General features: G+C 35.1%; 1 protein-coding gene across 7 annotated transcripts in view; it reads right to left on the reverse strand.

The window, feature by feature from the left end:
• The window catches only part of LOC726153, a 301298-nt gene that overhangs the window by 22443 nt on the left and 255457 nt on the right, over positions 1-23398 (reverse strand). For all 7 annotated transcript variants that reach the window (XM_016916318.2, XM_006562316.3, XM_016916317.2 and 4 more), the window contains one exon: positions 4347-4364. In XM_016916318.2, the coding sequence (XP_016771807.1) occupies positions 4347-4364 (18 nt within the window). The remainder of the gene's footprint in view (positions 1-4346; positions 4365-23398) is intronic.

A 23398-nucleotide genomic window follows, 5' to 3' on the forward strand; every position in this document is an offset into this window, starting at 1 on the left:
CCACCTTGTGGTGGTATCGAGGCGAAACCGAGGAGAGAGACCGATACCGTCGCGTGCAAGAAAGTTAATCGAACGCCAATCCTCCGGATCCATTCCGACCCGTCTTCGCCATTTATCGGTTTATTCAGAAACCATAGAATTCCTCTCTCGTTTCCCAGGAGAAAAGAAGGAAAAAAAAAAGAGAATGCAAGGAGAAAAGCGTCGAAATTGGCCGCAGAGAGAGAGAGAGAGAGAGAGAGAGAGAGAGAGAGAGAGAGAGAGAGAGAGGAAAAACAAAAGTGAATTCGGAAAAATAGGAGACGAAACGTGGATGGAAAAGGAGGGGGGGAGGAAAAAGGAAGGGAAAAAATATGAAAAGCAATCAATTCCTTTTTAGTCGGCGAGCAATAGCAACAATGTTCCGGGGCCGCGTCGCTTGTACCGCGTGTCGCTTGTGGCGATTTTAGATGCCTCGTGTGCGTTACACGTTTGCCCGTGTGTGTACGTGTGTGTTTTCTATGGGGGCGCGTGTTGCATATTTAAAGCAGGGCGCAAGGATGGAATATAAAGTCCTTTGGAAAACGGGGATAAAAAAGAAGAAAAAAGAGAAGGAGAGAAAAAAAGAGGAAGGGGGTGTACAACACGGTTGCGCAAGGGAGGAATTAATAAAGCAACGAGAGGGCAACGTCACGTGGTTTGGACGAGAAGAAAAGGGCGGGTGGATGTGTCTCTCCCTTGTCCACGGTTATAATTCCGTTCCAACCGGGTGCAAACCCCGGCCTCTCTCACTTTAGAGAGAAAGAGAGAGAGCTTATGACTTTTATTCGGCCCTGTTTCTAGCTTTCTAGGAACACATCCTCTCTTTCTCCAGCCCGGTCACGAACTGTCTCTGAATCGCAACAATTAAAGCGAAAAAGCACGCGTTGGAGGGGCAGCGGTCAACGCGTGGACAAAAGCTCTTCCATTTTTCGATTTCCCTTCCCTTTTTTTTTTTTTGAATCTTTTTCGCGTGCCCCTTTTCATTCGATCGCCGGTGGTTGGCCACCAATTGCCACGAAGATGCGCAGGCGAGGCGATACATCGTATCACGGGTTACACCAACGAGTTACAACCGTGAATTCGGGGTTCAATTAAATTCGCGTTCAATGTTCAAATTACATTTTTCGTGCGCGACGTTGCGTTTATTTAATACATTTCCCCGTGCTGTGGAGAATATTTCGAAATTTGATTATACTTTTAGAGAATGTGTGTGTGTGTGTGTGTATACATTTCAGAGCATCCCTCTATAAATAATAAGCATAAACGAGGACAAAGCCATTTCGATAAAGAGCAAAACAATTTCTTCCATCGAAACCACGTTCGACGATAAAATCGATAACCACGAAATTCGTCGTTTCTATATATCTATATATCTCTCTTAACCTTTGGTCCACGGTGTGACACAAACGGATTCTAAATTACACGGAAATTCATTTCTCACTTCGACAGAGGAAAAATGCCGTTTCACCCGGGGAAATTCGCGTTGTGTCGCTGGAAACATAGAAAGGCAGCCACCAGGTTGCGCTTTAAATAATTATTATCCATGGTCACGTGAGCATAATAACGTTGCCGTGTACCGCCTCGCTTTGATAATCGCACGTGCATCGCCTCTTTAAGTTCCACTTCCATTCAATCAACCCGGTCCTTGTTCGCTTCTTGAGCGAGGCGAAGCGAGCGGCCGATTAATTGGACGAATACCTCGAGGGTGAAGGAAGGTGAAGGGGGGAGGGGAGAAAGAAGAAAAGAAATTAAAAAAAAAAAAAAAAAAAAAAAAGAAAGAAAAAAAAGAAGAGAAGAAAAAAATGATAGCGTGCAGTAGGCGAATAATTAAGCGCTAATGCATCCTGTCGTCGAGGGTGTTTGCTTGCAGACTGACTAATCAACCCTTGCATGCTTCGTTTGCCTCTATTCAAGAAGGTGGAGTCGTGATTTCGCGACGCGACCTCTCCACAAAGACCGAACCTGATACGCTCCCTTATTTTCTGTTTCCTCCTTAACCATTCAATCGTCATCACCCCATCGTTCTCCTCACTTTCCCTCGCATTGTCCTTCCAAATTTGATTCTCACGGTTAAAACTAAATATCGCCCTAAACTAAATATCAATCATCGGAAAGCGACGCGTCGAATGAAATATCAATCGAATTGGGATCGAAATTTACGTATATCAAATAACGTAGCTGCGTTTAAAGAAAAATTCTCGAATACCGAATGAAAAATATTGTCCCATCATTTCAAAATCTATCGAAATTCGATTGAATTTTTTTTATCCTTCCCTGAATATCGATTCCTCTCGATTCCAAATTAATACAATTTCTCTTAAGTCAAATCTGAAGTGAAAGGATGCTATAAGAGTCGAAACGATAAATCTTTCACAACCCTTTCATCTACCACTTCTTTCTCGCGTCCAATTTGAAGAAGATGCGCGAAAGGATTTTCTATACTATAAATATTAACAAATCCAGAAGGATACATCCAGCTCAAGTCAACGCAAGAGAATCCGTTGCTTGCTTCGGGATGAAAACGCGTGTTGATTTCCTAATGTTTTATTTAATCGGGTTCTGCTGTTTGCTTTTCTCGTCTTGCTTAAAAAAAAAAAAATCCGCGTCTCTTCGCGGGCGGAAATACCTTTTATTTGTGTGCACACACGTCTTAGAGAGAAGTCTAGTGATATTTTCGATATTAGAAAAGTAGAGCTTCTTTAACAGTTTCAAGAATTTCACCTTTTTAAATGGACAACGGCGAGAAAAGTCCCTTTGAACGACGATAGATCCTGCTTGAAAAATCTACTTCTGCAGTTCATTCGAACGCGATTCTCTTCTCCTTGCTTCTTTTTTCTGCTTGAAACGTGTTATTTTTTTCTCTCTTTCTCTTTTTTTCATTAAATTTTCGAGACTAAGAAAAGGAGAGAAAGAAAAGAGAGCAGGGTCGATTTATTTATTCGAATACTCCTTTTTTTAATAATGTTCGAAAATTCGTTTTATTTAATTCAACGTGTCCTTCGACAGAATTGCTATTATAGAAATACCTATCAACAGAAGTTACTTCTGTCGATACAGTGCAAATGGAATGGAATAATCATTTCCTCCATTTCTAACTTCCAAGTCTATTATTATTTTCTTCCATTTTTCCAATAGAATTCACGTTTTTCAAACCCTCTATTCTTCGTTCATATTCTAGAGGAAAAAAAGTTCCAAAAAAAATCCCGAATTAAATAGAAATTATACTTTTCCAATTAATAATTATTAAGAGGGGGAGGAAAAAAAAAAGGATAAAGATAAATATCGATTATCACGTGGAAAAAATTGGAATTGGAATTGCCAGAAGTTAATAAATGCGTTCACGCATCGGCGCGAAAACGATACACGGAAAAATAAATTAATAAACTTCAATATTGTTGCCGATATTCCTCTTGCATATCGCGTACACGAGGCAGAAGTAAAACATTCGTGAAACGGGCCGAGATAATAATTATGATTTACGGTCTGGTAGTTATAATTCCAGCATCGACGGGCAAATTATGCCCGGCTTTTCGAAAATTTGAACCCGTGCGCGCGTGCACGGTCATCGTACTTCCCTTTCGAGATGCTTTCGAAATGTTCTCGATGGAAGGAGATGAGCTTAACACGCACAACCTTTCATTCGGCGCGATTAGCTCCGTGGAAAAATTTATTTCCACGGAACGAGTAATATCGTAATATCAAATGTAGTTTGGAAATTTATTTATAAAATACGGAAATACGCCAAGGTATTCGAATATTTTTGCATCTTTTGATGAAATTTTAATGAAAAATTTTTGATCCCTTTAATGAAATTTCGCGAGTAAAGGATTATGGATTATATATACGAAGCGATTGTTTTTTTTTTTTATCGAAATATTATTCGAAATTAAAGTTTCGATTTATTTTTTTTTTTATAAATTTTACCATAATAGAGCAAAATTTTAAATTACAAATGTTCAGAATTTAGTGTGTTTTGGGATAATTTGAACGTACGTGATACCGATTGTATCTTCTATTTTGGATAACATTCGATACAAATATCGAATAGTTTTTGGTCGTGATTCAAATAAATAATATTTTTCAAACCACTCTATACTATCGTTTTGTAGAAATATCGTTTCGATTTCCAGTGTTTCGAGTATTTCAAACTATTTCAAATTTTCTTTTGTTTTTTAATGAATTATGCGAGTCGAAAAGCCGTTCCCAAGCAATATCGAATATCAAAAATATTTTCATTTTACGTACCTATCAATCGCAGAAAATTGTGAATATACCGTGTTTTTAAAACTGGGCAAGAAAATTTGTATCTCCACGTGATTCGCACTCACCTGTCGTAGTAGTAGTCCCTGAAATCAGAAAAAATATTAAAAAAATTAGCGGAGGAATTTTTTAAAAGAATTATTCGCAACAATTAGCTAAAAATAAACACTGCTTCTTAAAACACGATCAATTTACATATCGTTCGATATTAAATCCTTAAAATTAATTCCCTTCGTATAATTTTCATAATAATTTTGCAAAAGCTTTTCCTTTCCTTTCCAAGTTATCCTCCTGTTTAGGTATTTCGATCGAATATCTGGGAGGGAAACAAAAAGGCGGAAAATTCAATAAAAATCGATATGTCGTTTTTTATGCAGTCAAGCACAAAATAAACACGAGCACGGGAGAAATATAATATTTTTAAGCTTTCAAAAAATACGCAAATAGCGGGAACAAAGAGAAAAATGCACGATCATGTTTCGCGATGTCGAAACGAGGAACCGGTGGAATGACGACCGACAAACGTTTCAACGGACGTGATCAGAAATTACCACCACGTATGTACAATAGACGAAACATCAAACGAATTCCACGAAAATAGTAGAGAAAAAACAATTCGCGCATATTACTCGCTGAAAATAATAAAAAAAAAATATATATATATATATATATGTATCTATTCATTCCTTTCCAAAGTATCTATTTTTGATATTTCATCTAAAGGTTCGATAAAAATTTGTGAGGAGTGAAAATAGAAATTTTCTATAGACATATTATTTAGACATATATATATTATTATAAATAAAATATTAAATAACGAGATTTTAACCGATTAAATTTAATTTTCTGTAAATAATTTTAACATTTTTCCTTTCAGAATCATTTCTGATAAATAATAAATTATTTCGATTTGATTTCAGATTTCTGGAAGGGAGGTTGACAAGTTTTTAATTAATTCGTAATAACGAATAAAAATAACAAGAAATTAAATTCAGAAGGTAAAAACCGATTTAATTTAATTTTCTAAAAATGTCTCAATATCAGAATTCAATTCCCCTTTTTATCTAATATTTTGAGAATCGAACGATCGTACACCACGAATAAACATTTTGCCATCAAATTCTAGAAGAGCATTGAAAACTCTTTTCAAATTCATTTAAAATTCTAAAAAGAATAAAATGAGCGGTGTCTCGCTTCATCATGTATCGCACGCATGTATCATCATTTTATACACATACATTGCAACAACAATTGTGTTAAAGTTCAATTTCCATTAACGATCGAATCGAGACACAGTCACAGTTCAATCACTGTTTAGTGCTTCCTGAATCCAGGGGAAGTGTTCAAGTTCCAGTCACGTTCCAGTATAGTGAGTGATGTTTCAAAGGCGATCGAATCGTGACTAAACCGCCGCTCCAAGTCGAAGGTGGCGCGACATTTACCCCTTTTCTGCATTTGAAATTCGGCGATTTAAATGCATTCTGCTCGCATCCCTCTTAAACGGTGGCGAATTATTCCTTCTCTCCACCAGGAGAGATCTTATTTTCTATTTTTATTCGACGCTGCAAATAAGATGATATACTCGTTCGAAATACACACGTATGTATTTAACTTTGAAAAGTATCTTTAAAGATATTTAAAAATTGATGGGAGAGAGATGGAATTTTTACAAGATTAAGCAAGAGTTCGACAATTAGAAAAAGAAATGTTTTCCATTTCATCAACACTATTAAATCGAAGCGTGCAACAGATGTTCTTAAATATCCAACCAAGTTCACCGAAATGGAAAAATCAAAATTGACCCGGTGTCGGATCGGTTGAACGATGGATTCAATGACGCGAGTTCATTTATACGTCGCCCGGTTATTGATTTGTTCGGGAATGGTTTTCGAAGAAAATTGTACTACGGCTTTCGCTAAATCGATCCCTTGCATCTTTTACGTTAATAGACCTCGCAGCTTTTATATTCTTCCAAGAAACCAGCAGAAATAGACTCGTATACTTCTATAATCGAAGTTCTACTTTTTATTTTATTTTTTCTTCTACGAAAAAAAGAAACAACAATTGCGTCCACGATTTTCGAATCGTTTGAGAATAATATAATATTTCTACTTTTTTTTCCAAAAAGAGAAGAAAATAAAAGATTAATTTTGACCTCAATCTTTTTAGCACGGTGGAAATGGAAATCGTTTTTTCCTTTTCTTTTCAATCCTAGAAAGATTTGCCACTATTTATAAGACAGTTAAATTTTCCTACGCTACTTAAGGTTATCGTATGGGATTACTGTGAATTACACAATCCTATGTATATGTAGGTGATAAAAGTAGGGGAATGGTTAAAAAGAAACGGTTAACGAAAGGAATGAAATGGAAAAAGGGATATAGAAATTTCCAATTGTCGACTATTCTACATTTTAAAGAATCTAGAAATCGATTGAAAAAATTTATGTATTTAATAAAAATAGATATTTTCAAATAATTATTGTAAACTATAACGTTTCATTTAGTGAAAAACCCGACTCTCTACACCGAAAGATATTCGATATATACGAAGTATCAAATTTTGCGAGCAAGGCAAATACAATTAAAATGCTATTTTGCAAATTTCGATACACGTCATTTTATGTCATTATTACGGACAACTATACAATTTTAATCATTGAAAATTTCAGTTTTCTACGATGGCGAGCAATCAATACCGACGAAGTATCAAATTTTGTCAGAAGCGACGTGAATGGAAATATAATTAAAATCCTATTTTCCAAATTTTTGATCATTATAGATAAGCGTGAAATTTTATTTATTTATCAAATTTCGTCGATCCACAGTGTTGGAAACGGGGAAAAAAAAATTCTATTATGAAACGTTGTAAAATGACCAGAAAGAAAACAAAGAGAGAGAGAAAAAAAAATTCGATTTCCAATTTGATAATTATCGATATCGTTTCTCATAGTTTTTTTAAAGCGTCTGACAAGTTTATCGATAAATTAACTATTATTCACTTAACCGCACTGCCTCTTTGGAAGGTGCGCGATTTAAGAGAAAATTGCCAATTACTTTACTCCTTGTAAGTATACTCGAGGCTGATACATTCCGGGCATCGAGGCGTTACTTACACCGATACTTCAAGAGACGAGAAGCAAATAAAAAAAGACGCATGGTGGGCAGACAGTTTAGCAGTAAGAAATTAAAAAACGAAGGAAATGAAGACCGTCTTCGAGACAAAGTAACTAAACTAATTTTTTTCTTCTTAAATCGAATTTAACGATTCAATCGCCTCGGGACGACACACGGGAGAGACTAGCGTGAAAATTAGAAAATTAAAAAATTACAAATTTTTTTTCAAACGATATTGGAAAGTTCGGGTGATGAAAGTTAAATTTACATTTTTGCAATTACAATTAACAACCGAATTGAACTAACAAATCAATTACCTCGAAGATAAATAGAATATAGAGGAGGAAAAAAAAATATTTTCGAAATGAAAATATTGCAAAGTTTAATAATCAAACTTTACAATTAAATGCTAACTAACAATCCAATTAAAGATTAAAAAAAAAAAAAATAATTGAAAACATTTTCAAATGAAAATATCAAATGAAAAGTGTTTCCATATTCGATATTTAACATTTCCACAATCGTCAAAAACAATAATTTTTCTTTCTCGTCTCATCATTTTTTAAAATGCATTTCCATTGCATCTCCGCTCGACAAAACACTTGGCTTGGAAAACGCCCTCGTTCGGCTATTGGCCGACGATTTATCGGTTTAATTGGTATACAAGGAAGAAAATTGCAGATAATGAAGAGTAGAAGGACGATAATCGAATTTGTGCAACGATCGACCGAACCGAAAAGTGTTTCGGTCAATAAACGGTCCATTAGTTGCTGTTTAAATACACGATTTCTGGCGTTCTGAAAGAGGGAGAAAGAGAGAGAGAGAGAAAGAGAGAGGAGGGGACGGTTGACCATGAAATGGCAACGAAAGGATCGACTTCAGGGAAAATTGCCAATTACTTTGATTGCCTCGCCCTCCGTTTGAAAACTCGTTTCTGTTTGGCAATACTCGCCAGCCAATTTCTGCGTCCATCGAGCATTAATGTAAAAACGCCGATGAAAAACATCTTGCAAGACTTTCCAGATTAAAAAGAGAGGCGATTTTTCGCGCTAACTAATGGGGAGTCTCCTTCCAAGAATCCCCTGAATGCTAAACGCTCGATTGGGCGAGGCAAGTAATTTATTTCCATAAAGTCGAGGAGGTCGAAATAAAAAGTAATTATTGATATTCTATTTGGTTGGCGAGATAGTTTTGCGGAAAGAATGAAATGAATTTGAAAAAAACGATGAAAGAAAGAGGATTGTTCGAACTTTTAAGCACAATCTTATTTAGAGGGTGGGAATTGAAAATAAAAGTTAGAACGTCTCTGAAATTTTCCTTTGAAATGTATCTTTCGATAATTAACACAATAGTAAAATATTTAAACGAGATATCTTATATATATTATCATTGTTATTCAATATCGAAACCAAAGTATTGTTTTACTTAAAAATTTCCTATTCTTCGAAAGATTTCCAAATCTAACTAGATCATTCTCTCGAACTTAAAATTTTATTTCTAGAAAACTATTGAAAACCTTTTGAAACTTTGATTATTGACATCTCTTATTTTCTAACTTATTTATATTAAAAAAAAAAAAAAAGGAAATTTATCGATACAATTTTGAAATTAAATATTGATTCGGTTTGATCAATTTCCAATAAAATAAATTTAAAAAAAAAATGGAAACACGAAATAGTTTCGTTTTATTAAACGTGAAATCTACTACTTTGACTTTCTTAACTCTTAACATTGCCTCGTTACTTTTTCAGAGTGTGAAAAAAAAATATCGATATTGAAATAGCGAACGAGAATAAAAAAGAAAAAAAAAAAGAAAGAAGCGAAAGGAAAAAATCAGAAACGTGTAAAACGATCGCGAAATTCATGACCTAGAATATCTAGAATATTATTCTCTGGTCGAAAGCGCAACTACGACAGTTCCGGTTGTACAGCGATTGGACACGAATAGCAAAATCGATTGACGATTACTGAACCGCATAATTCGAAATACAGGATTCATCAAAAGATTCGAATTTTATTCGACTATTACTTGATAAATTCGGGCGAAAAATATCGCGGTGAAAGGAAACTGTGTCGATCGAAGAGAGAGAGAGAAAAAGAGAAAGAGAAAGAGAAAAATCATCAATCATTGAAACATATAATATTTGATACGTTAAAATAATATGAGAAACAAAAGCGACGAATTTAAACGAATAATTTTACATTTTCGACGAAAAAAAAAAAAAAAAACATTTACATGGCACGATTTATGGAAAAGTTAAAAAAATAAACGGAACGATATGTTATCTATTGTTCATCATCTAGTTTTTAGCATTTTCATCATTATAAAATAAAGGAAGGAAGGGAAACAATGGCGCGTGATTTAATTGGAAAAATGATAGACGCGATGAAATTAGGAAGTTGAATAAAAAAAAATTGCTTTTCAATTCGCATCCACGTGTTTGCCAAATGCCTTTTTTTCTTTTTATTCTTTTTATATATTTTTTTTTAAAACATTCCTCCTCCCTTTGTCATTTTCCTTTCATCATCGATAAATTTATATATCCGAAACGATAAATAAATTTTTCCCCGATTTAATTAGAAATTCGAAATTCGATGCATTCGAATGAGAAGAAAGAAAACAAAAGAAAAACAAAAAAAAAAAAGATTAAAAAATATTTAATTACGAATTGTTAATAACTCGTCGAAATTGAAAAAGTGTTCACGTGTCTTAACGTTTTGATCGAAAATTGAGAGCGGATGCATTGAAAGCGACAGGGGAATAGGAAAAGGAAGGGGAAAGATATGGGAGAGGAGTGAGAGAGAGAGAGAAAGGGAAAGGGCTGGATGTGGAGGAACGGTTAGGCGCGTATCGAAAAATGACGGTGTAATCATGGGCCCGATTGTTCCCGGCGAATTCTTTGTCATTCAAACTTTCGGTCTTTACTTTGTACAGTTTTTTAGATGAAAAAATATGGCCTGTCCGCGATTTTTCATCATAGCTGTTTGAACGTGAAAACGGAACAGGAGGAGAACACGGCGTATTTAATAGTGGAAATTTTCTTTTTACGTGCACGTGTTTTTGGCATGCAATATAACTTTTTGCTATTTTTTTTCCTCCCCTTCTTTTTTCCCTATTTTTTTTTTCTTCGCGCGTATAAAAATCGCGAACGAAAAATACAAATATCGCGCATCGATACATTTTTTTCGGGAAATTTGGAAAAATTATTTTGGAACGTTTTCCAATTTAATTGCAATCGATGCAAATTTCGAAATCGGAATTTTAAAAGAGATAACGAGAGTGGCAAATTGCACCACGTTACACCTTTTCTTTCACCTGACTTTCTGCCTTAAACCTTATTCGATAGTTTCATTCTAGCAACGTAATTCCGAACTTCAAGTATCAATCGATATCAAACGTAATAAAAAGATACTCGGGTGCTAAACTATCGAATAAAACTCGAGAATGATACAGAAGAACACTACAGAACAGTTAATTCCTCGTTTTCGTTATTTTTTTATTCCCGAAAACAAGATCAAGAGTTCAGATATCAAAATCCAAACATCTCGTCAATAGATAATTTTCCAATAAGAACTATCAATTGAATAAAATTTCAATCAATGAAAAAAGAAATAAATAAATATCATCACTCATCGAATCATCCCCTCAAATCGATTTTGTATATTCATTCAGAGATGCACCAACTACTCCAAGATCATCTGCTCAATTTACTTTGATTAACGAACGAGAGAGGGATATCACTTTTTAATTCGCTTTAAAACAACGTGTAAACGATTTTAAATCTCAAATTGTTTAATTCAATCCTTGCGTTGAAAATGTAGGGGAATTTTTCGTCTAACGGATTTCATCTAACGTCGCTCGGCTTATGCATAATTTTTTCCTCTTCCCTCTTTCTCTACTCCCCTTTTCACTCCATTTCTCCATTCTTCCCAATATGCCCCCCTTCTCTCCCTCCTCGTCGCGTTCTTTGATCAATTTCATCGAATTATTCGCCAATTTAAAAATATCAAACACGAGCACACAGACCACTCGACAGATTGATTAAACGATCCTCACGCTGAAATCTCGTCCAGGATTTTAGCGTAACTACTGATGGCATATTAACGATCCTCCTATATTGGCTCTTTGACGTGGCGGATCGGTACATGAAAATACGATGAGGTAGACGCGTGTCATGCATAATATAAGTAGTTAACAGCCAGTTCGTGACCTAGTAATTCGGACGAATGAAATCGTCATAATGAGGGCACGCGGAAAGAAAATGGGGAAATTCGTGTAAGTAGAAAAAAAGAAGAAAAAAAAAGAGGAGAAGAGGAGAAAAGAAAAAAAGGAGGACGGACGAAGGAATGACAATGGAAATTTTTTTTCGTTTCCAGATTACTCGTGAAAATATTCTCTATGTTTTTTTTTTTTTTTTTTTTTTTTGGAAGAAACGACTCGAAACGGACGAAAAACGAGTTTACCTATTCAAGAATATTCATAAGGAATATTTTTATAATAATTAATGACGCCTCGACGATGTTTGATAAAAATGAAAATAAAAAGGAGAAGTTCGAGTATTTTGCGAGTTAGCTGCAAATGCGCGTATTATTTTAAATTAAAATAATCTTTTTGTTATTCCTTTTTAAAATTATTCATCGAGTAATCAAATCGGGGATAGACGTAAAAATATTCAAAATTCAAGTACTTTAAAAAAAATTTTGATACGCGATATATAAAGATATTAATAATATTATGCATAGAATTTTTTATTCCTCTCCTTCTTTCTTTCTCGACATTATTTCCTTGACATTGTGTACAAAATGTGACGAAAGATCAAAAAGAAAGAACGATGACGATAATTTCGGAAAATTATCAAATTGTTAAAGAAAATGGGGATATTTTAAATTAACAACAACAGTGGGGGTTAGTAATTAATGCAACAACAACATGGTAATAAGGCATCGACAATTGCCAGGGCTATTACTTATAATAGTCCAATATCAGTAGCTGATGCCGAAGTATCCAAGTATCCCAGGATAACCGATATTATCGACACATACACTGTTTAGGCTGAACAAGACGTGACAGGGAATTTAATGGCGATTAAGTGCTCTCTAAATTCGTTAATACGCGCTGAAGTAGCGAGTTAATTAAATCCGGCTTGGAAATCTTATTCCCTTGCAAAATTTCAAATTGCATCGAATAATCATCTAACGACTGTTATCGATCGTTAAAGAAAAAAAAAAAAGAGAAAAAGAATAATTATCTATTATTCTCGAATTTTCTTCCCCCTTTTTATCTATGATTATAAATTCTCTGTATTAATATTATTAATGCAAATTGCTGTTATTGATTAAGGCTAAATAAATTATAGTTCATATTTACGCAGAACAAAGGTACACAACAACAATAATTTGCACTAAATTAACCATGCATTGTAAACATTGCATTAAACATTACGCAATATTACGTAGTAAAATAACGGAGGAGATACAAAAATATTATTTACGTTGCATTATATATATAAATTTATTTATTTAAAAAATTTTAAAAATCAATATCTATTGAGTAATATTTAAAATAGATTTTTAAACTCATTTCTTTTTCAATATATCGAATTAGAATCCAATTTATCCATTTAACGAATAATACAATTTGATATCGATAAATATAAAAAATTTTTATTTTTCTACAAAGATTTGGATTATTTATCTCCGACAAATGAAAATTTAATTTATCGGTTGGAAGAATAGTATACGGATTAAATGTATGTAAACGTTGAAAAAGAAAGGAAAGGAGGACACCCGGCGATAATTGGTGAATTTCAGTGGATCGCGGCAAGGCGCATTCACACTATTTTCATTAATTAAATCTTTTAATCAAATCGCGCAATAAATTACGATTCGACTGAATTCCACTCGAAAACGAATTGTCGAAAACACTTCTTTTGCTTTTCAACGAAATGAGATAGGAGGGAGGACTCTGAATAAATACAAAAAAAAAAAGAAAAACTAATTCGATAATCTTATTAGCTCGAGAAATTAAGCGAATGAAAAGGTAAAAATATAACGAATGATTGTTGAATAAGTTGAACAAAATTAAGAAATTATATATAAAATTTTAATCTTTAATATGCTAATATTTATCCTTTTTATTAAAATGATTTTATGATATGATAAAACTTAATCAATACTTCCAATGAATTTACACACTTTCGAAAATCGTGTGTTCTAAAACAATACTTTTTTTTTTTTTTTCAAAAAATTTAATTTCCAAATTAGTTCCAATAGATAAAAAATAAAGTAGTAAAAATAATAAACGCAACGAAATAACGAAATTTATTCGCGAAATTATGTATAATTACCATTTATACATCTATAGAAAATTTGAATCTAAGAAAATTCACGCATATATAAAAATACTCGAAATAAACAAAATATTTCTGCTTTGATCGTAAAAAAAGAAAAAAAAAATAGATATTCCTTTCCAAAGATAATTCCAAACCTCTGAAACTGGGCAAATCTAATTTAAAACGCGAAAGTTTTATCTTCCTGTTAACCTGCTCCTTGCACAAGAGGGTAGCACAATTTTTGATTTTTCGCGTATATAAGGGTAGAGATGGCCGCGATTTCCCGAGCATTGACTCGTTATCGTAACATTATCGGTGAATGGTCAAAAGGGTCGCGAGGAAAAGAGAAGTGGAACGTGGAGGAAAAAGGAGCAAGGGGAATGGGAAAAGGAAAATACCGAGGTCCCGGGGGTGGTTCGAAGAAAAGGGGAGGGGTGGGGTTGCGGTAAAAGGTGGAAATAGAATACGAAGCGAGGAGAGAAAACCTCTGGCCAATCCCTTGAACAGCGGTCTGCTCGACACACTGATTTTCCGAAATCCCACACGTGATTTGTTGCGTGATGGAGAGGGCGCCACAGATTTCCACCAATCCTCCCTCCTTCCTCTACTCGATCGTGTAAATATTGCAAAATTTTCTTTCCAAAAGATTTTGCCCCTCTTCCCAATCCTGTTACCCTGCCAAGCTTTGTAAAATTATTTCTCTCGAAATCTTCCCTTACCAATATTCTCGTAGATAATATCGAAAGGAATACTTGGAATTAATAATAAAAAAGAATAATCAAATTAAAAATGTGTAATCAACAAAAATAAATATGATGTAAGATCATATATTTATAAATTTTTTTTATAATATTAAAATTCAATGAAAGAATTTTTTTTTCAAATGTCAAATTCAAAGATCCAAAGATATCCTTACTCGAAAGCCAAACTTTCAATTCCATCTTAAATTATCAATTACAATTTTTATACTTGGCTATACCATGGAAAATTATAAACGGATACGAAATGAAATAATAAAAGATCATTTGACAATTATTTTTAGATCAGATCTAAATATCAAGGGATACTTTCCTTCTCATCTTACTTGCCCAAATGTGATGCAAAGAGGAGATCTCTGAATTAATGCGGTACGAAATGCGCAAGAAAGGAATGAATTTTTAGGTTCTATCAGGAACGGGTAAACTATTGCGCTACTTTCGCCGGATAGATCTTTGACTGGCGATCGCGACGTTATCGTTGAGTGCACGAGAAAGGCCACGGTGGAACGATATTGCCGAACCGAGGTATGGTATTTTCGTAAAAAGAAACAGAGATGGGAGGGGAGAGAAATATATGGAGGAAAGATGGAGAAAGAAATCTGGAACGAGACTGGTTCACTTTCGATATGCTCGTTTGCAGCAAAATTTCGTAAAATTAAAAGATTGTCGAGGGAATAAACGTGCTATGCGAATGTAAGAAGTATTATACACGTCGAAACGAAGACTTTTCCTTTTTCAGAAGAAGATAAATTAAATCTATAGTTGATGGACTGTTTTTAGAGGATTGGAATATTTTTTATTAAATATTTTATTTAACGGTCGAAGGATGTATCGTATTGATGAAAATACGGTGGATAAATTCGATAAGTTTTTTGTTTTTTTTAATAGAATTGCAGAAATGTGTTTTTTTGTTCCACGTTTTATTTCATTCCATTGTCACGAGAATAGAAATTGTACGGAAAATTTGAGAGCATTTCCACAGAGACAATCGGTATTCGATTATTCGATCGACTTGCACGACAATTGAAAATCGACGGGCAATCTCGCCCGGAATAGAAATAGAAAAACGTACAACCGAGGAGGAAAAGGGCGTATACTTAGGGGATAATCGAGATAATTCATACTTAATGCGGTGCAACAAACGCATCTCGACCTCATTTAAGATTCTATTATCGTGTGTAAAATATCCACGCTTTGAAAATACTTTAAACTTTTATTCCCGTGGAGTGTAATTCTCCTCCTCCTCCTCCTCCTCTCCTCCCCTCCCCTCCTTTCTAAGGAAGGGAACAACCGGGGTATCTGACTTACCCCGGAAAACTCGTCTCATTATCTTAATATTACTACGAAATGAACAAAGGAGTTCCAAGGAAAAGTAACGCTCAGAGCTCAGAGAGTGTAAGGGATAAAAAAGAGAGAGAGGGGAGAAGTGGAAAGGGGAGGGGAGGAGAAACAGGAAAGAAGACAGTGTAATTCAAGTAACAACAAAAGAAGAAACTGGCGCTCTTTCTGCTTCAGCTCCAAGATATTCCAGATCCCCCTCTGTCGGCTTTTGCATTATCTTCGAAAAAATAAAAGAACTCTTTAACTTGGTGTTTCTAAATTCTTAAACCGTGAACTCACGTTGTTTCTATGCTCAGTTTTGCGTCGAATCGCAATGAAAATGTTTCCTTCCTCTCGATTCTCTTGTTCCTTCCCTTTTAACGGGGTATTTTTTTTTTCTTCTTTTTACTTTATCTCTTTGATAAATAACGCAAATTGTAGCCAATACCTTTCGCGATAATTTTTTAACATCTTGATTTTCTTCTCGAATTAAAAAAAAAAAAAAGATTTTACAATTCCAATCATTTTAAATGTTGAATTATTTATACATCATGCTTCTTTCTTCTTTATTAATCGATAGAAAAATTATAAATTGAATGTTAAAAGATCATTGAAATGATAAAAAATCAAGAAGATAGAGAAAATCGTACCACATTGAAGCTCCTTTTTTTGTTTCATCTCGAGATCTCGATCCATTGCCGTATCAAGATTCGAAGTGTCAGCCCGCTCATCCACATTTCTTCTTGAAGAAATGACTATTATATTCCATTTCCAAGAATCTCGTCCGTTGCTTGTTTAAAATTTGGATCAGATCAGTCCAATAAACGATTGAAAATTACGTATTCCTTGATGATATTTCGTATCGAAAAATATTTCTAAATAAAAGGCCTCCAATGATCGTTGATCGAGTGTTTTCGAAGTCGTAGCGATTCAAAATTCTTCCAATTTTAATTGAATAATTTAAGAGCCAGCCTTTCCTTTACACGACCATATCCCAAGAACTGAAAATCGTATCGGGATAAGTGAAAAACTGTTTTAAAGAGCAAAGTTCCTTCTTTCACGGAACTTACTATCTTCCAAGTTTATGGCTTAAAGTCTTCCCAATTTTAATAGCAATTTTAATCGAAGACGAATCGTTCGACGAATGCAAATCGAAGACACTCTAATTCATAACTTTTAATCAACCTCTCTCAAAATATGAAGAACAGATACAAAAATAAAATTCATTTAAATAAATAACTCTTCTATCCTTAAATTCCCATTTAACTTCCAAAATGAAGGAGGAATTACTCATCCATCGATGGGAAATGAGAATCGAGAAGAAATCGAAATTTCAAATCCCTATACGCTTCGAAAAATATATACATTTCTCCCCGAAAATTCACCAGCTGGCAAGTGAAACATGGCCAGAGGGTCTCCCCGGTTTCACACACGGGGAGCATATCACGGAGGAGATTCCACGGTGGAATGTTGGTCGTAGGAACGCATAGGTGTGGAGAGGGGAGGGCGAGTGAATCAGAATGCGTGAATCGTCGGAGTCTGTTTTCTGGCTGAGTTCAGCGTGAACGTGATTTTCGAGCACTCAAGCGAAGTGGAGAATGGTGTCCACAGCACGTGCCTCTAGGCTAATCCAGCCATCGTCATTCCCCCGGCTGACTCCATTCCGTTGTAACGTACGTTACGCGCGCAGGGATGATAGGGATGGGGAAGTTGAAGGGAAGGAGGAAACCGGTCATCGGTCTGTTCGATGGTTTAACCATCGATATAGGAAGGTCGACTTTTCTCCCCTTTTTACTTTTTTTTTTTTGCAGAGGGAATCCTCCACGTTTGGGAAACGAGGGAATTTATGGGGGTTTGACGATGAGGAATTCTCGATTAATCGAGGAAGGGATAAGGGGCAAACAAGACGGCGTATTCTTTTATGGATTTATTTTCCAATTAATCGATATGTATTTGACTTCTGAAAAATTGGAATTTTATATTGGATGTAATCGTGATAAATAATGAAGATGAAAATTTATTATCATTTGAATAATATATCTGTGCAATTTTTTAATTTAATTCGGGCAGGATTTTTAATCAAATAAATTCTCGCGGAACACTCGCTTTTGTTATTATTATTATTCAAAGTTGGGGGAGTTTCGGAAAATTTTCAGTTATTTCAGAAGAATTAAAGCCGGAAAGTTTTGGTCGAGCGGAGAGATCCTTAAAGGTTCGGACAAATGAAAAGCCACTTTAAACTCGTTATATCGGGATAATGTTCTCTCGAGGATCTAAGTTTATCGTCGAGTGTATAAAGTAATCCCATTTCGGCATTTTTTATTATATCTCCGTTGAGTAATATTTTCATCCGCGAAACAAATATCCCTCGAACAAATTTATTCGCCGGAAAACGGTTAATTTATTATTATTTGTTCCAAGATTGGAGGAAAAGCGAGATATAAAAATTGAATTGAAAGGTCGAATTGAAGTATCATTTCGTGACGCGAAATCTCGCAAATTAATCTTGGGGAAGAAAATATATTCCGATCGATCGATCGATCTTTCTCTTTTTTTAAGAGACATCACGCACGTTCTATTCTCCTTCAATCTTCGAAATTACGTTGTAAGGATTCCTCTACTCATTCGAACTCATTCCGCAGCCGTGACTTTCCCGATGAGTCGAGAGAGGAAGGAATTCTTTTCAAGATCGCCACCAAGAATTTCAATAAAAGCAGCCGTAAAGGTGATGGTCCAATACAAGTATCACTTCCTCTTTCTAATTTAACATTTCCCACCTCGTCCAAAAATTCTCCATCTAGAATCTCTTTCTATTAAAATTCTATTATATAAATTATTTCTTAAACGATCCTTTGTGATATTTGAATTTTTACAACGATAATAGAGAAGCACGTATTAATCTTGAATATTTTACAATAAATCTGAATTTTTGGGATAATTCTCCTTAATTACCATTTCTTTTCTGGACACTAAATTTAATAACAATAAGTTGGATACAACAGCAATAAATCTCTTATCCATCCAGTCGAGTCGTTATCGCGCGTCAATGATCCATCATCGAGTCATTGCATTCATCAACTCTGACATGCCATCACAGCAAACATATATTTACATCGACCAATTCGTGGTTATCTACAATTCTGCCAAATTTCCAATTGATCTATCCCACAACCCTATGTATATATATTTCACATTCAAGAATTGAAATTTTCAAAGATCACATCTTTAATTAAAAATTTATCCTCCTTCATCACGTATTTCTCAGACAGTTGCATAACAATGTTCGTCTCTTGATTGATTATCGATCGATCGTTCGAAAAGCAACGGATGATAAACGACAAGGATCGAGGATATGATTGCGTTGTGGATAATGAGGGGAGAAGTAGTCGTAATCGTATCGAAGGAAATGTTGGGGCATAATTGATCATTAAAACATCCCGCGAGGGGATGGAAGGGGATCTGAAATAAATTGCCACCGTTATCATCCCGATCTCCCAATTAAGGAAAGCTACTTTTACTACCCAAACGTATCACGCCGCGATAAGTCTCGGTTCCTTTGGTCAATCTCCGGATTCTCTTGCATACATTTGCATTTAAAACGGTATTTCTTTCCTGTCGCAATTACCGGAAACAACGGGAGGACCGGTGGCTCCCCTCCACGATGCTCCACAATCCTCGACGAATTGTCGAGGAGCGGCTCGGCAATTTATTATGCGCGGCTCTAAAAGAAATCTTCGCTAAGATTCTTACTATTAATTGAAATTCCATTTAACCACCGGTCTAAAGCGAGGAGGATGAATCTGTTTTCTGAAAAATTCAATTCAATGCTTCGAGATTTGATGAAATTTCCTTTCTTCCTTTTTTTGAACTCTACTTGCACAGAAGAGGACATTTGAAAAGGGATGTTAAAAGAAGCGAATTGAGAGAAACAATACGGTAAGATTATTCGTGCAAAAATATCTGACGAATACTCTCGAAACTTCGAAATATATATTATTAAAATAATTCAAATTAATTGAACCGAATGAAATAAAACGGGACGGATAATTAGTATTAAAGGGTGATAAATTAATAACGAGTGGTGAATTACATTACAAGCCCCCTCTCCCCGGCTTGTAATTTGAAAAATAAGTATCTGTTTCTGGCCTGGTGGAATCACTGGCTATTCCGTTTAACGAGAGTAATTAAGAGAGAGATAGAGAGAGAGAGAGAGAGAGGCGAAATTGTGGCATTTACCTGGACGGTAAAGTAAAGTGGAATAATTTAATAATTTCATTTCGTTCATATTTTCGTACTCGTAAAGGCCAGACACGCGCTCCCCGAGAAGGGGAACGGGGGATGATAGTGCTCAACGTAAATTGGATTACGGCCGCTGTTCATTTTAGCCAATTTTAACGCAAATCTTGTGTATACTATATATATATATATATATATATATACACACACTATCTACTTATCGCGATTCTCTTACGTACGTCACGTTTAATTTTACCCCGATAACCGAAACTGCGCTTTTCGATTTAGAACAATCGATACCTGTGACGTATAGATAGATACGTAACTGTTCTCTGCAAAGCTTCTTTGTTCTTCGTTTTGCTCCGACATTAAAAACAACTTTTTCCAAAATATTTTTAATTAAAAAAAAATACAATCCATCGTAGATTATAAATTACGAATCCCTTTCGCGCTTCGATTAATAAAAAGATTCTCGTCAAATTAAAATCGAGCATATCTACCTGTGAACGAAAAAGCCTTCTCTCCTCAATTTGAAACCGTCAACTAATATTCCTTAAATGATATTCACGCGAATTCCATCGAAACGTGGAAGAACATCAACTTAGGCTTAAAACCAAGTATTATATTTTAGTCACACGATATAAATTCTATGTTGAATCTCTCCAATATTTCGCAATGAAAAAAAGAAAAAAAAGGTACGTGTGTATACATAGCACGCATAATATCGATCAAAGAAGGAGCGAGGATGCCGGCCAAGGCCCTCAATAATCGCGTAATTGAATGCTAACGATGCTGAAATGTTGGTAGAACTCGCTCGACTGATCTGCAAATATACTCGTCGTGGCGTTTCCACCCACGGCGCGTATACAGCGGGGAGGATGGGTTTGTGGAGGCGTTGTTTGTGCTCGTGCGGCCTGTGTCGACCGGGGAACAGGGTGGAGAGAGAGAGAGTGGCCTGGCGCGCACACCAAGGCCGGGCGAAGCTTATCGAACACACGACGGGAACGAACAATCTTCCTTGTATATCCGATGGACAGGGTATACTTGAAATTAACCCTGGATGAACCAAGTGCGGCCCGCGAGCAATTACGGGCCAGCCATGTCTGATGGGCTAATGGGGGAGGCTGCAAAGGGGTGTGAAGTGACTCACGAGGGGAAAGCGAATTAACCCGACTGCTGTGCTCCTACTTTTCTCCTCCTTTTTTTCTCTTCTTTTTCGACCCCTGTTATTCCGTGGATACGAGGATGAAAATGAGGATGAGAAATTGTTAAGGAAAAAGATTTGCGATGATCCTGAAAAAAAAGATATCTCTCTTTTCGTTGTGAAATAATATTCAATAAGGGGGCAATTATTGAGATTAAATTTAACTCTACTAGATGTCACTAATCAATGTTGTTTAACATATAGTGAAGAAGTTCCCCGAGTTATGCAGCGGTTTGGGATCCTTTTTTTCTTTTTTTCTTCCCCTGTTATTCCGTAGATACGAGGATAAAAATGAGGAATTGTTAAAGAAAAAGATTTGCAATGATCCTGAAAAAAAAAGATATCTCTCTTTTCGTTGTGAAATAATATTCAATATTTGGGGGTAGCAATTATCGAGAGTTGGAATTAAACGAGACAAAAAGGGAGATAAATTTAATTCTAGATGTCACTAATCAATGTTAAATTTAACTCTAGATCAATCAATGTTGTTTAACACTAATTAATGTTGTTTAACACATAGTGAAGGGGTTCTCCAAATTATGCAGCGGTCCTTTTTCTCTTTTTTTTTCCCCCTGTTATTCCGTGGATACGAGGATAAAAATGAGGAATTGTTAAAGAAAAAGATTTGCAATGATTCTGAAAAAAAAGATATCTCTCTTCTCGTTAAATAATATTCGGAGGGGAGGAGGGCAATTACCGAGAGATTGGAATTAAAGAAATCGAGACACGAAAAGGGATTAAATTTTCTATAGATTCTAAATTCTACAGATGTCACTAATCAATGTTGTTTAACACATAATGAAGGGGTTCCCTTTTCTCTTTTTTTTCCCCCGTTATTCCGTGGATACGAGAATGAAAATGAGGATGAGAAATTGTTAAAGAAAAAGATTTGCAATGATCCTGAAAAAAAAGATATCTCTTTTTTCGTTGTGAAATAATATTTAATAGGGGGGCAATTATCGAGAGGTTGGAATTAAACGACACACGAAAAGGGGTTAAATTTAACTCTACAGATGTCACTAATCAATGTTGTTTAACACATAGTGAAGGGGTTCCCAAAATTATGCAGCAGTCCTTTTTCTCTTTTTTTTCCCCGTTATTCCGTGAATACGAGGATGAAAATGAGGATGAGAAATTGTTAAAGAAAAAGATTTGCAATGATCCTGAAAAAAAAAGATATCTCTTTTTTCGTTGTGAAATAATATTTAATAGGGGTGCAATTATCGAGAGGTTGGAATTAAACGAGACACGAAAAGGGGTTAAATTTAACTCTACAGATGTCACTAATCAATATTGTTTAACATATAGTGGAGGGATTCTTCTTATGCAGCGGTTTGTAATCCTTTTTCTCTTTTTTTTTCCTCCTGTTATTCCATGGATACGAGAATGAGAAATTGTTAAAGAAAAAGATTTGCAACGATCCTGAAAAAAGGAAAGAAATATCTCTCTTCTCATAAAATAATATTCAATAGGGGTGCAATTATCAAGAGGTTGGAATTAAACGAGACGCGAAAAGGGGGATTAAATTTATCGGAATATTAACTCTACAGATGTCACTAATCAATGTTGTTTAACACATAGTGGAGGGGTTCCCCGAGTTATGCAGCGGTTTGCGGTAAGCCAAACGTTATCGAGCTACGCATTCAGATACGAATAGCGTAGAAGGAACACGCGCGCGTAATCACCAACATTAACGCGGCATTCGGTAATACACGATACTAGGCTACGTCACTAATAATGCACCGTTTCCTAATAAATTACGTATTTACGTTTTACAACGGCGGCCTCGAATGATAAGCACCTAAATCAATAATGGCGTCTGGTAATGCGGAATACGGCAACACCATCAACAATGCAATATCCGTTAATAAATTATGTTTATGGATAGTTTCGAGTATTCCGCGTCTAAATTTCCTTCCGCGGGAATGTCGCGCGTATCGATTTCATTTAGTTTAAAGTTTCGAAAGGATTTTTCATTCTATGCAATCGAGATGAATAAATTTCACTGATCACTTAACTTAATCCCTCTCTCTTCTTTCTTTTCATTCGAATAACAGATGGAAATATAGAAAAATTCCATTTTCTCGCGAACTAAAAAAAAAAAAAAAAAAGAAAAGTCGAAATTTCTCTAGTAGTCTCTAAAAATTTCCATCT

This window comes from Apis mellifera, linkage group LG14, assembly GCF_003254395.2.
Source record: "Apis mellifera strain DH4 linkage group LG14, Amel_HAv3.1, whole genome shotgun sequence".
NCBI lineage: Eukaryota > Metazoa > Arthropoda > Insecta > Hymenoptera > Apidae > Apis > Apis mellifera.